At 31.8% G+C, this 15,968-nt stretch overlaps 1 protein-coding gene across 1 annotated transcript; it reads right to left on the bottom strand.

Annotated features, from left to right (window-relative positions):
* Positions 1-646: 646 nt before the first annotated feature.
* Positions 647-10,619, bottom strand: LOC134269026 (glucose dehydrogenase [FAD, quinone]-like; the record flags this gene model as incomplete). Its single annotated transcript, XM_062751249.1, has 10 exons — positions 10,492-10,619; positions 8,609-8,817; positions 8,212-8,401; positions 7,419-7,547; positions 6,925-7,046; positions 6,649-6,816; positions 6,152-6,290; positions 5,614-5,762; positions 2,744-2,939; positions 647-878 (listed from the first exon to the last, which is right to left on the bottom strand). Coding segments are annotated over exons 1-10 (1,661 nt in total), but the record flags the coding sequence as incomplete, so codon positions are not given.
* Between the last annotated feature and the right edge of the window lie 5,349 nt (positions 10,620-15,968).

Here is a 15,968-nt window from a genome sequence, read left to right as displayed (position 1 = left end):
AAAAAGTCGGATTTCAACCCCATGTATATAAAACGTTATAAAATTCATATTTATCAAAACAGAAACACCAAATTTTGAGGAAAAATAGTAAATAAAACAGTATTGAGAATTTACATTTCCATTAAAAAAATACAGGGTGGTAATTACTTTTCCGTATGATTTTAAACATAATATACCAAATTTTAATTGCAACTTTTGGGTATTGCGCCGCCTTTCTACACCCGACAATGAAATGTGTCTTTTAAAATGGAATAATTTGTGTAGTTACTCCATATTTGTCCATAAATTTATTAGATAGTGTTGGTTTAATCTATATACCAAGTTCCATTAATGTATGACATGGGGTTCCTACAAAACAACGCTTGTCTACGGAATTTTGGGACAGCCCTCGTATATTGTTGCTCATTAATAATTTAACATTTTAAATTTTAGAAAGTTGAGTTATATCAGTGTATTTGTGCGAGTATTACTGTAATTATGTTCTTGAGTTATATTAATTCTTTGGAGTTAAAAGAGACCCATGCCTTTACATGAACATTAAGTTCACGTTAAATTGATGGCCAAAAAATTAAAACAAAATTTTGCTTGAAAATGTTAAGCTAAATAAAGTGCCTTTAAACTGAAATAAAGAAGTAAAATTTTAAACCTTAGTTGTGGATCAACAACAGCTGTATGATCATCTAATGCCCCCATTCTACAAGTTGATGTTTGATGCCAGACGCCTGACGCATAATGCCTAATTCTACAGACCCAATACTCCTCTGAAGGATATTGTAGCTTGTTACAGGGAGGATAATACTCCTCATAGGGATCTGATGGTGACGCACCAATTGATCTAAATGCTTTGGTGTTGGCTAGCTTCATGATATGTTCCATTCCTAAATAAAAAAAAAATAATTTGCAGATGTGACATGTCAGCAGGAGATGCTTCCATGGTACCTGATATCATCTCCATATTTTTCATTAAATAGAATTGTAATTATGATTCAACAATACGCGTATACAAAAAAGTAAACAAATGAGTAAATAAAACAAAAATTCAAATTGAAGAAGAACCCCCCCCCCCACACACACACACACAAACAACACAAATTATGAACAGAATAAATTTTATATGGGTATATGTATAAATTTTAGATGGTTTATGTTTTATTTTTTACTATATTCAGAATGTTCCATCTCCGAATACATAAGCTCAATAGATGTTCACCAGTCAACAGGGATAGTAACGTCTCTTAAACACCTGATCCTACGCAGCATTGTTAAGGCTTGAAAAAGGGGGCAAGGCCTAATTTATACGGGAAATATTTACTGTGACCTCACACAAAAATAAGCACATTTCGTATTCCTCATAATACTAGAAAATCAAATACTTCGCAAATTTGTACTGTTTTAACATTATAAACAGCATAAAAATTTATCAATGCATTAAAAATCGTGGCTAGTTAAATCCAAGACAACAGTTTACAAACAAATCACTGACCAGAGCAAACTTGTCAACATGACGTAATTTTGGTAAAAATGAAATAACTGATGTGCTGCGAAAGGCAGATCAAGTATATTTTTTACAGTGAAAAATGCATTTTATTATTAAATAAAATATTATTTACAGATTTCAGATAGGCTATTAATACAAACGTAAAACCTTTGATTAGTGCGATTATTTAATAATTAGCAAAAGAATGTATTTTATTAATTTTACCTTTTTCATATGAACAGGTACAGATTTTACATTTTTAACACCCAGATGACTTTTGAATATTGATAAGGGATATGTTCCTTAACTTAAAAAGTGCTGCTGCTTCCTGTTATATGGCACGCCAAATTCACAAAAATGAGCTAAACACAGTTTCACAGTTGATAAACTAGGTTGCATTCCTTGTACGAATCGTGTTCAGCTTTAACGTAAAAGAATCGTAAAAGCGTGCAGATCACCATGTACACCTAAATAGTGGTTACAGTGTATGTGTTCCATACTATTCAGTACACTGCAACATTACTTGAATATAATCATTTTAACAAAGAATTAAATGTTGGATATGGAGATAACGAACACCTTTCAATCTCAAATCCCATAAAACAATACAAAAAAAGAGCGAGAAAACACGGACCCCCGAAACATTAGCGGTGGGATCAGGTGCGATGGAGGAGTGAGCATCCCCTGCCGACCGGTCACACCCGCCGCGGGGTCCATGTCATGATCAGGAAATAACGGGAAAATTTGTCGTCAATTCAGTGTATAAATAATGGACTAACAATTGTTATGAAAAACGTCAGTCAGCATTTGACTCAATGATAAATTGTATTTGCTGACAAGGTCTTTGTCGATTACGAAATGATGACTTTAATCGAGACTGCTGATATTCTTGTTTCATCAACTTGCTTTCAATAATGTACCTCGTTTTAGAAATTGTTCATACGTAGAGCATGCTCTTGCGTATCGAATCAACTGAGATATATATATATACTACACATGCAGGTACATCTTACAAAGTTTACATTCTCCTTTTTATTCAACACTTTGGGAATTTTACAGCCAAATGGTCATTAACGCATCTCGGATTCACAGTCAATCATAATTAGAACATTTCCTCGTGTACCAATCAGACATAACCGCAATATGCAGATAAAAATATTATCAACTGCTAAATATACACATTAGTGCGGCATACTATATATCATGAAGTAGTAAAGTATTAGACAAAATATATCAAATAGTCGTAATTAAGACCTTCATATTTACCTTTCAGTAAGGTCTTCATATCATCTGGATGATCCAAGTAATTCGGATCTATGAGGGGTGGATCAAAGGGATCAGTACTTTGAAGGCGAATGGTTCCCCTACTTTTTGGATGGAGAAGTATATTTTCGGTGAAGAAGCTACCTCCATTGCTGGTCTGCATGAAGTCCGCATATGCTTTATATACACCCTCGGTGATCTTCAAGATTTTATAGTTGAACATATGACATAACAGAAATCACTTTTTGATTTAAAAGCTTGAAATTCTCAATTTGATTAGTCTTTAATTTGTTTTAATTAGTAATGCAAAAATCATACTTAAAATTTACTTTCCTTTTCAACGTTATCTTTATATAAAGGACAACTAATTTTGAAAAAAATCACTACGATTTAGGTCTTAGTCATTTAATTCTGTTGTCTATTTATTTGTATTTCAGAAAATATTTAACACAGAATCAAATATATTTTTTCGAAACGTTAAAAAAAGTCAAAGATGAAATTTTGAGTAGTTATAGCTTATAAGGTAAAAAAGAAAAGAAATTCATTAAGGTCGTTGATATTTTCTTTAATTTATTAAAGGTGCCTGAAAAAAACAGACAGATAAAGTTAATTACATGTACATAAGTAATCACGTAAGGGTATTCAATCAAAATAATCGATCATCAGACATATATACTATGAAATCATTTACTTTCGTGGGTGTTTACATTTTCTCTGTCCACTTTGTAACGAGACCGATAGTTTTCTCCGAGACATACACAGATCAATTAAAATATTAAGACCGCCAGGAAATTTTAAAACAACGTGTAATAATCATCCACGAATTCAAATCATCAAGAGCCCAATTTTTTTTTCAGTAAACTCACTGCATTCGACTTTACGAAAATGAGCGCTTTTATAGTATATAGGAAAAAAAACACCTGCTGTGGCTTTCAACTCGACATTAAGATATATCGATGACATATTGTCAATTGTCAATGGTTATTTCCATATTTATGCATATACGATATCTTCTGATGAGCTTGCGATAAAAGATACCACAGGGTCTGACACATCTGCTTCATATTGGGATTTTTTACTTCAAAAAAGAAGGAAGGTAATGGTAATCTAAGATTCAAGCTTTAAGATTAACGCGATGACTTTAACGTTTCAAACGTCAACTTCCATGAAGTATGCAGCAATATAAATGTACTTTCATCACCTGTATACAGAGATTACGTGTATACGAGGGTTGTCCCAAAATTTCGTAGACTGAGCTCATATCGTTTAAAGAATGTATCTTTGTAAAATTTTCAGGGTGGATAAAGCGTGTTCTTGGCAATTACGAAGTTTTATCATGTTTACTTGAAAACTATTCGAGTAATAAGATTTAAAGTGATATTGTTCTCTAACACCCAGAGCAATCTGCAACGTCAAAAAATACAAATATCAACGGTTTAACGTTTTGGAGAAATTATTTCAATTCTCAGAATCAATTCTTAAATCAAACGAAACGGTTATAGTTAAAATATGATGTATCTTAATTACTATGATATGAAAAACATTAAAATATGTAAACAAAGTATATGCATGTACAGGTATGAAATTATTATAATTTGAAAACGCTTTATTTCTACGGGCTTTTCGTCTGTCTTCTCTAATGGAGTTGCACAGTGGAACTCTTGCCCAGATCTTAGCCCTGTCTTTTATTTTAGTTACTGTTAATTTATATACATAAAATAACCGTTTCAGTGAATTTAAATACTAAAAACAAGAAAAACGTTTCCATGTCTACCAGACATTTATGACTGGTACATTTCTGTAAGAGTGAATTCAGGATCAAAACACTTGTGCCAACACAGCCGCCATTTTTCAAGAAGTGTGATTTCAACTCCATGTATATAAAACGTTATAAAATTCATATTTAGTAAAGCATAAACACCAAATTTTAAGGAATAATAGTAAATAAAACAGTTTTAAGAATTTTCATTTCCCTTAAAAAAAATACAGGGTTATTATTACTTTTCCGTAGGATTTTAAATATAATATACCAAATTTTAATTGCAACTTTTGGGTATTGCGCCGCCTACCTACACCAGACAATTAAATGTGCCTTCTAAATTGGAATAATTTGTGTAGTTATTCCATATATGCCTATTAATTTATTAGATAGTGTTATTTAATCTATGTACGAAGTTTAATTAATGTATGTTATCGGGTTCCTACAAAACAACGCTTGTCTACGAAATTTGGGACAAAACTCGTATCTCTCAGCTGATTCGATAAGCAAAAGCATGTCTTACATATGTACAATTTTTTATCTGAGGCAAATTATTGACAAACAAGTCGATGTAGCAAGAATTTCGGCAATCTCGTTTAAAAGTATCATTTCATAAATTTCTAAAATGAGGTAAATTATTGACAAACAAGTTGATGCAGCAAGAATTTCAGCAGTCTCGTTTAAAGGCATGATTTCGTAAGTTCTATGGTCAATACAATGATCTTGTCAGCAAAGACAATTTATAATTGACTCAAATGCTGACTGACGTTTTTCACACTAATTGTTAATCAATTATTTACACACTGAATTGACGATGAATTTTCCGTTATTTCCCGATTATAGCAAGGATGCTCAGTCCTCCATGGCACATGATCCCCCTATGATGTTTTGGAGGTCCATGTTTTTTCTGCTCTATTATGTATTGTTTTATGAACTTTCTGAGTTTGAATACTGTTCATTATCTCCATATATTTCAATCTAAATCAACCGGATATTTCTTTTTTAGATTAGCATTTCGTTTTCATCATAGCGTTTTTAATATTCTATTCTCGTTTCAGCGTTTTTGATATGTTCAATGCAAGCTAAGATTATACAAAAGAACATTACAATTTACCTTTGGATCCCAATTAATCATTTTTGTAAAGCCATGGGCAGTAGAAGGCATTGACAGCATACTGTAGAACGCCATCTGCATGTTTGGAAGCAAGGAGTCTTCCTCCTTCAGAAAAACGTGAGTCTCAAAGTGTGACTTCGACATAGGACCTGTAAATTTTAAAAATCTACTAATCATAATTCATAATTCAACTATCTGAAAAATGAAAAAATAAAAACTTATTGTCAGACGACACGAGTTTATAAAAAATATCAGTACGGTTTTGTTCCTTAAAACGCATATTCATGTATTTTTTACAAGTTAGTTTACCTATGTCATTTCATGTCTTTTTTACAAAAAAAAATCTCATTTAAAAATACCAGATTTGGATATTTTAATATTTGTTACTTTGAACTTAAAACGTTTTCTTTATGATTTAATTATATTTATTTCAATTGCGTTTTTATTATCTAATGATACATGCAAGAGCTAAAGATATTAACAATTAATTATTTTGGTATTCTTAAATGAGAGTTTGTTTATAAAAAATAAAATTTACCTGATTTGAATGTTAGGTATTGGAAAACTGATAATGCTAACTGTTGAAATGATGAAGTTGTATTATCCCTGAATAGCAACGGTACCTTTATATGATCCTCTAAATTTTCTCCAACAGGTAAATCGGCAATCAATGATATCTGTTTTTAAATGGACAAATAAAAGTAATTTACAGCAACTTTAATGAAGAAAAAACAATTTTCACAATATGTCATTGTTTTAAAATTTCTGGTCTCTAATAATTCATTTCATTTAACTTCATTCTGTTCTTCCATAAAGTCTAGTTTTCTTCCAAACTTATAACGTTATTTTTTTATATATATTGAAAAATTCCCTGAAACGTTTTTGGGAATTTCACACGTATACATGTATGGATAAATTAACCTGGGTTTGTTCTTGAAAAGATTTTTTTTTGTTGTTTATTGTTGAACGTCCCCAACGAAAATGTTTCACTCATATGGGATTTGATAAAGGAGATACAATATTGTTTTTCCTCACCCCTAGTGATTGTAGGTGGTTCTTTGGTCCGATGCCCGACAACATTAATATCTGTGGACTGTTGAACGCACCAGCAGAAATAATAACTTCTTTCCTTGCCTTAATTACATGTTTTAAGTTGTCTCTCATAACTGAAATACCCACTGCCGTCTTCTTTTCGATTAAAATCTGAAAATTTGAATCTAACTGATCTAAATCTTAGCAAAACAACACGAAAGATAACACTTTAAGTAAACTAAGACAATTCATGAGAATATATGAATAAAATCGTTTTACCTTAGTAACATAAGAATTCACGGCCACATGAAGATTTGGTCGGTTCATAGCAGGCCTGAGAAAAGCTTTAGCAGTACTCCATCTTTCCCCGTTTCTGGTGGTTTCTTGTGCTTGACAAAAGCCTATACATAAACTCGAAGAATATTTTATTCGCCATTGAGAGAAGCCTTTGTCAAGAGATTGAATATGGCACATACAAATGTTTATGAAAAGAAAATGTACACAATCGAAATTTCACTCCAGTTTTATTCTTGTTCATTTTGTCCTGATAATTGGTTAATTTGAAACGGGACAAAAAGCATTCCAAAATTACACCTTTTTAACGGACCAATATCATTTGCAAATTAAGAGTCGTAAAAGTATTGGATAAGATAATGCTCATTTAAGTATTCTGGAAAATATATATATATATATAGTTATATATAAACAGAGATTCTTAAAATTAATATTACTTCGTTAATTGTAGACTAGTGTGAATTTAATATGTATCGGACCTATTTGGTTTTTCCCATTGCAGTCAACTACAGAGTACCCTAGCTCCTCCAATCCCCGTCTATACACATCGCTCAGAGGAGTAGCTGTTCCATCACTCACTGTCAATGGACCTCCTTTTCCATGGTAAGCTACAAGAGAAATCAAACTTGAAAAATAATTTAAAGGCAGATATGTTTTACCAGATGGTAAATTCCAGATGAGGGAGGGGCTTATTTTGTACAGGCGTGAATGCCCTGGGGACAAGCTGTCGACCTGTGGTCATCTGTCTCTTTATCCCTATAAACAGGAAGTGAAATAAAACACAGTGAAATACTAAGCAGTTAAACTTTACCTGTGTTTGGAATTTTAAGACTATTTTAAATTGGAAGTAAAAAGGTTTCTAAATAATCTTTACTGATTTATTTTTAAATGTTTGAAAACACCCGTACCCATTTAAAACAAGTATGATGACATCATACTATAAATTCAAATATTACAACAAAGATTCCTTCAGATTCTATCAACCAATCAAATCGTCGCCTGCAAAATATTTGTACATGTTTTGAAACAGAAAAGTTCAGAGTTGTTCCAAATTTGACAACTGACATGACCCCTTATGGTATGTTGTTAGATGTTAGCCTAGTGAGTATACGAGTGGATCTAACATACTGTAGCGAGCATGTGAGTGGATCTAACATCCAATTTTCATTTGATTGAAGAAATATCTTGACCAATTTGATATAGATATAAAACTTCAGAATCCTAAACTGATTTATAGAAATCAACAATGATACTGTAATAACGTGTTTATACGTGAATCTTTTAGTGTTGGTATTTGAATATCCTCTGATTTAATGAAATATGGTAGAATGTCCTTGTAGCTCCATCCTTCGGCACCTTCCTGTTCCCATCCATCAAAGTCATGGCGACTGCCTCTCATATACACCATATAGTTAATGGAACTGCTCCCACCAAGAACCCGCCCTCTCGCCTGAGCACTTATCTGTCAAAATTGAATTTTTTTTTTAACTTTTTGCCTATTGTTTTTCACTCACTTGTTAATACTCGGAATTTCCTATCAAAAATGTCTTTTTACAAAATTAATTAACTAGTTGTCAAAATGCAATGACGATCATTATTGGGACCAAACAATTCCTATGATATATATATACTTTATTACAGTAGGAAGATTTTTCAGTTATAATCAAACCTTGTCTTTCAAACCAAAAAATGCGTTCTTTTGAGGGACTGTTCTGAAGGCCCAGTCTTGTTTCGTTGTTTGCAAACCTCCAGCTGCTACAGGAATATGCATAATTTCGTTCTCGTTTTCTGATCCTCCGGCTTCTACTATTAATACGGAAGATCCAAAATCTTCAGAAATTCTGTTAGCAAGAACACAGCCGGCTGATCCTGCTCCAACTGAAACAATGATAACCAGTCAAAGTCACAGAAAATGATCGAGTCTTTTAGAAAAAATAACTGTATCGTGCCGTCATATGTTTCCGATAGTCATATGTTTCCGATAGTCTATTTTCGTCGCGCGAGTTTTCCTTAAAATGAAGTCATATTTCTAATTACTTAGGACACCTGAGGTAGGGAATCTCGCAACACGAATATAAGCAAAAGATAAAAAATATGTTGCGTGCAAAGTTGAATATCATTAAAACAATACAATCAGTGGTGAACAATACTCATTTTTCTTATTACCAGAATTTGTAGCTATCAAAATCGTCTGAAATTAACATCCTTTTGATTCGGAATTCATCTAAAGACGCTCATCATCTGCTAAATTACACTTCCGGTGACGTATTTTGATATTTAAATTAATCATGTGACTCTATTAGTTTTACTATGTATGAAAGCCTTAAACCGTCATAAAATTAGCTGAATCGTGTGCATAACGTCACTTTTTGTAATATTTTAGGCAGTAACAAATAAAAGAAACCCATATTATTCCCCATCTGCACTTATAAGGGCTATCAGTCAGTGAATCAAGATGGAGTCCATGTGTTTTTTAAAAACAAGAGGCCCATGGGCCACATCGCTCACCTGAGCACTAAGGGTAGGAAAAAGTAGAAAATGGTTTTTTATTGTAAAGTTTAAATCCAAAAGTAGTCCCATGGCCAATCATGGATTTGCTATTTTTTATAAAATGATTTTTAAAGAATTTTCCTATATTTACCTTTAAAAACTTTGGTCGGCCATTTTGGCTTGCCCTACCCCCGGGGGTCATGATTTGAACAAACTTGAATCTACACTACCTGAACATGCTTCCATATAAATATGATGAATTATGGCTAAATGTCATTCTTGAGGAGAAGATTTTTAAAGAATTTTCCTATATATTTCCATGTAAAATTTTGGTCGGCCATTTTAGCCCCGCCCTACCCCCGGGGGTCATGATTTGAACAAACGTGAATCTACACTACCTGAGGATGTTTCCCCATAAGTTTCATCTTTCCTGGCACAGTGGTTCTTGAGAAGAAGATTTTTAAAATATGCAACCAAATTTTCATTAATTCCCAATTATCTCCCCTTGAATGAAGGCGCGGCCCTTCATTTGAACAAACTTGAATCCCCTTCACCCAAGGATACTTTGTGGCAAGTTTGGTTGAAATTGGCCCAGCGGTTCTTGAGAAGAAGTCGAAAATGTGAAAAGTTTACAGACAGACGGACAGACAGACGGACGCCGGACAAAATGTGATCAGAAGAGCTCACTTGAGCTTTCAGCTCAGATGAGCTAAAAATATTTTTACAAAATCATGCAACATTTTATCTTCTAAAACTCCAAATGCAAACGACGACTTTATGCCAATTTATTTCCGGCGATTTTTAATGCAAAACCTAGGGTTAAACATTACAAGAGGTAGAAAATCTTTGACAAAACTTGAAAATAATTAGACCGCGGTTATTGTTAGACTATCGGAAACCCATGACGACAGGATATTGGACGGCCATTTAGGACTAAAAATTCTCTACTTAGGATATAAACTTCGTAAATGAGCACTGTTTGTTGGAGTGAGAGACCATCAAGGTATTTAGAAATTATTTATATAAAAATTTAAATGAATTGAAGTATCATGAGTATAATACCTATTATATAGTCGTATGTGCTGTTAAAGACGATGTTTGCTTCTTCACTTGTTTTGTGTTTTGCATTCATGAAGTAATACACAAATGCAGCAAATAAAACCATCAACAAAGAAAGTGATCGATCCATACCTAATTCTGAATAAAAAAAAAAAAAACACAAATTAATCTTTCCTTATGTAATTAAAAAGATTACGATTTTAAAAAATATCGTGACAATATTCCTAATAATTTATTATAAACGTTCCACCACAATAGTCATATTTTTGCAGTTTTGTTAAATAGTAGATTCTTTAGTAATTATATTTCTCATAAGATTAATAAAAGCAATATGGTCGTAGCTTCTATGTTTGATATATATTAAATAAAATTTCATTTTTTGTTATAATTAATTTAAAATATAATTTTGAGTATTTGTATTCACCTTAAAGGCATCAGAGTCACTTACAAGGTTTGCGTTGCAATTTATTAAGCAAACTCCTTATACAGACTCGTGCAACGGATGTCGTAGAATAAATTCAAATCGCTTAATGATGTTGTACATTGTAATATTTTTACTATATTATATTATGCTATTTGTCCCAGTCAAAACAAAATAAGATATGTGTGATATAGCAAGATTAAACTTGAATTAATTATTATTATTGATAATGATTAAAAGACAAATTAGTTTTCCTTGTATAATTTAAAAAGATTCAAAGTAAATCGGTCACAGAAATAAATAATTGTAAAATTTGCTGTAAGGATTCAAATTTGTCTGAACAAATGCTGTAACTTTCAATGACGAATTATATTTTAACAAGTTTGACAATTGGTTTCATCGACATTATATTCAAAAAACTAATATTTTTGCGTAGGCTCCAATTTTCTAATTTGATATGGTAAACAGTTAAAGTTAACAAATGTTATATCAGTTTTAATGGGCTATATGAAGGGTATGGAGATAACGAACACTATTCAATCTCAAAGTCCATAAAACAAAACAAAATAAGAGCAGGGCAAACAAGGACCTCTGAAAAATCAGAGGTTGGATCAGGTGCCATGGAGGAGTGAGCATCCCCTGCCGTGTGCTCCTTATCATGATCAGGAAATAACAGGAAAATCCGTCGTCATTTCGGTGTATAAATAATGGACTTACAATGAATATGAAAAACGTCAGTCAGTAAGTGAGCATCGTAATTAAAAATATGATAAATTTGAATTCAAAATATCTGTTTATGTTTACATCCAATGAACATTTTTCCTTTTATTTCTTATGAATTCCATTGCCATTAATCAATGCATGAACAACATTGAGCAAGCAACGTGTGTAGTTTTCTTAAACAATGGCTGTTCCTAAAGTTTTACATACAATGATATATATTCATCTTAAAAACAATAGTTAAAAAATTGTATTTTACTTTGAATGATTTTTGATACAGATGTAAATATAAACAATAAAATATGCTTTTTTTGGTTGTTAGTACGGGAATAAGCGTCGCAACAACTGCAGAAAAAATATGATTTTTTTTTATATTTAAATAGATGCCTCGTAGGATTCCCATGCATATAAAGTAAAGGCAAATCTAAACGATTTACGAAGCGCCAACGTATTTTGCAGCCAATCCTCAATTTTGCAGTATTCTTAAATCTCAAGAAACTGAAATATATAATTTGCAGATCAATTATAAAAAAAAAAAGATAATAAAATAAAATGCTGAAATACATACCTGCAGGATATTGCTATCTCATAAATCATTATGTACACAGCTATTCAGTGACCTACTAACTTGCAAGTTATCTTTGTTTGTCAATGATACGGAAGCCCAATAGAGCAAACCAAAAATGAATAGGGAAAAAACAAAATTATTCAATAAAAAAAAATAAGCAAAACGAAATTATCGAATAAAGAAAAACAAAAATTATTAAATAGAGAAAAACGAAAATAATATAAGAAAAAACCGGAATTATTAAATAAAGAAAACGTATTTATCAAGTTAAGAAACACAAAATTATTAAATTATTATATGAAGAAAAATGAATTAATATATGAATTTAGCTGAACCCATGAATGATTCTTTAAAGTGCATTTGTTAAAAAGCATCTAATAATAACTCTTTAGATCTGATTTAATTCGACATTAAAATACGTCTGGGGGAAATGAAGTATATATTAAAATCTATAATGCATAAGTATTAAATTGCCAAACGTGAAAAAAAAACAATCTGTGGATACTGTGTAAAGTATGTTTATTGAAGTATTATATCTGTTCAGATTTGTTTACGGGATGCTGTGTCGCGTCCCCACGCTGTCAATGTTGGAACCCGTGAGCCTGGACGTAGATAGGATGGCTGTTTCTGCTTAAATAAAATTAATAACATTCCAAAGAAGCTCATGAATCGCTAGAAGGTCAAGACCTTGCATTATTACTGAATTCCATCCTAACTTAAAGGAATTAGAGTCCTACATGGTCCCCATAATTATAAGGCTTTTGAAACAATAAAGAGAATAATGACTTGAATGTTTTTGTTATTTGTTACGTAAGTGTGTGCATTGTTTGTTCACAAATATGACTGACTTATGAATACTTTGAAAACTTGTCAATTAGAATATGTGAGAACAAGTGGTGCACCACGTCTAATTATGCTCTGACAAAATGACAAAGGAATCAGAAGTGTTTTGCTTAACTTTCAATAAAGTAAGCAGTTATTAAAATATACTTAAAGGTATCGCACAGGAATATGAAGCATTATACGTCTAACATGTGATACGGTTTCAGTACTATCTCCACTAGTGTTTCAATTCCATATACTAGAATACAACGTTTCGTCACCGTCACGGGTTGATGTACAGTACACTGACCTAAAAGGCATAGTGTTTACATCGATTACATGTAAAACCTGTACTGTCTATGGGGTTCTCTGTAAAAAAAATTTAACTCTAATCGTAAAGTATTTTAAGGTATTTCCATCCTCCTATGATGTCATAGGTTTTTGCAAAAGCTGTTATCAATTTAAAATTCATGCCAAGTAGAACTACAATTGTTATTAGAATATTTTTTTAATAGGTGTAATGATAAATACGTAATTGTTAAGTATAAAAAAAATGTTTATTTTCTTTTTTATTAATTATTCAATCTTTAAAAATATTGACGAGGGCAATAACTCCTTGTCATGTATCTTCATTCCGGTATTTTCTTTAATGTACAACTTATGTAAAACAGTTTCCCGGTATTCACAATTTAAGAGTAGTTCAGAAGTAGCAAGTATTTCGGAACGTTCAGCATTAGAATTATGCATTTGAACCATTTTTAGCTAATTTTTTGTCGATAATGTTAAGAAAAAATGTTCAGTTTTTTATGTTGACATAAAACTTCTATCATATATAATATGGCGACCTTTACATTTTTGCAACTACTAATAAAATTAAAGGTCAAGTACGGAGATTTTTGTAAAATTGGAATAATATATACATAATTGTCAGCCGGTCTCATATGATTTCAATTCCCATAGCTGTTTAATTGAAAACCGCCTGCTATGACTTCTGCTGCGCGATTAAAATTTACCTGGGCTATCAATATTTTTTTAGTGACGCGAGTTATCGCCCATAACGTATTACGTCATCAGAGACAACTTTTGACTGCAGCGACTGAGCGAGAAAAAGACAGATTAGGTGTTTACTGGTTGTTTACAAGTGCTTTTCAAAAATTCTTTATAGGGTTATAGTGCAGTGCGCAGTTTTGAATTGTTATGTAAAATTAATACAGAGTGTCAAGTTTATTTCTTTTCTCGAGCGACCAAAAAGAGGTAGAGCACACAGTATACAGTCGTTTGACCGGTGTCGCATAATATTTGGTCCGCCTAGTTTAAAGGTCCGGCCGGACCAAATACGATAACATATTAGGTCTGCCTTTTATAAGAAAAGGTCCGGCCCGTATAAGAAAAGGTCCCCCTACGTTTTAAGGTCCGGGTGGTGCAAAATGTTTTAATCTTGACTATAACATATGAAATTAAAGAGAATCAGTTTATACTATATGATAAGAAGGATTTACCCTGTTGTGTTTTATATTTTGTACAACATACACATATTTCTAGACAAGAATCTACGCGTTTAGTGTGCTTTCAGCATTGCCGTTTAGGACCATAATTTCTTTAAAAATAATGCCACAATTATTGTGCAAGTGTTTGTTTTTCCTTAGAATTTACTTTGTGTAAATTAGTACGATTAAAGGTGTGAAACCTGTCGGTGTGTATAGCTAATAAAACAATGGGGTGTGACGTATTTGTTTACCTGACAGGTACCCACAGGTAGAGCCCGCGGCAGATGGCGCTGTCATTGAATGGTCGGTGAACCTAATGGTCATGTGTTAGCTTTATATATCAATAGATTTGAAGTTTTTTAATTAATAAATTATGCTAAGGAACAAAATATTCATGCGTTCACTTCAAAACTGCGACATTTATGATAATTATAATCGTATAGTCTTTATTTGAATATTTAAAGCTAAATATGGCGTATCATAATCTGAGCTAAAATTTAAAAATACTAGATTAAGCGTGTAATAATTTACATGAGATTTGATATTTATGTTCAAATTAAAATTTTCATCGATATTGAACTTAAATATACCCACGTTTCGATGAGTTAAATTCGAACTAATTGAATTAAAACTGTGTCTGATATTTAAATTCCGAGTCGATAAGAATCGGGCATTGTTTTAAATCTCTGATATCTATACATGAAACGCAATTGATTTAAATTTCGGTAATGGAAAATTTTAAAGAATAAATCATTGACTGTTTAGTAAATCAAATGTCTTGGACATAAGTTCGGCACAGTCTTTGACATTTGATTTAGTGAACATTAAATGCGATGAAAAAATTTCTGTTAACTAGACCTAGTGCTTCATGTACAGATGTATATATACAGAATTTTTATATTAAAAATGTTGTGTATAATAATTTTTTTTTCAACATTCCTTTTCTACGTACATGTACTTGGTTCATGTACAGATGTATATTTACAGAATTTTTATATTCATGACAGTATGCCGACATGGTAATTGTCAATAAAGTGAATTGAATTGAATTAAAAATGTTGTGTATCATATTTTTTTTTTCAAAATTCCTTTTCTACGTACATGTACCTGGTAAACATTAAATTGCCGGAGAGGTACCTAGCAAAAATTCCGGAAATGAAAAGAAATAAATGTCAGGGAAAAAAGAGTAATTTCGGAAATAAAAAAAGAAATGTCGGAAATGAAATGCAGCGGTTCTTTCTGTATATAAAAGAAAGATCTTTTTAATATTGTTAGTCTTAACTTATAAAAAAAAAAAAGCCTTTTATGATTTAAAGAAATTCCTTATCCCAAGTGAGGAGTTTAATACTACATGAAAGATCGATAAAGAGTACATGTAATTCTCTGGTTTCCTGTAGTCTTCACATATACATCTTGTTTTCTGTTTATAATCATATTTTGGTCCTTTATTTGTGGATAGTGT

This window comes from Saccostrea cucullata, unplaced genomic scaffold (genome assembly GCF_032062105.1).
Source record: "Saccostrea cucullata isolate Sc308-1 unplaced genomic scaffold, CSIRO_AGI_Scuc_v1 ctg2293, whole genome shotgun sequence".
NCBI classification, from domain to species: domain Eukaryota; kingdom Metazoa; phylum Mollusca; class Bivalvia; order Ostreida; family Ostreidae; genus Saccostrea; species Saccostrea cuccullata.
The sequence above is the reverse complement of the archived record's forward strand: the minus strand, read 5'-3'. Positions and strand labels throughout refer to the sequence as shown.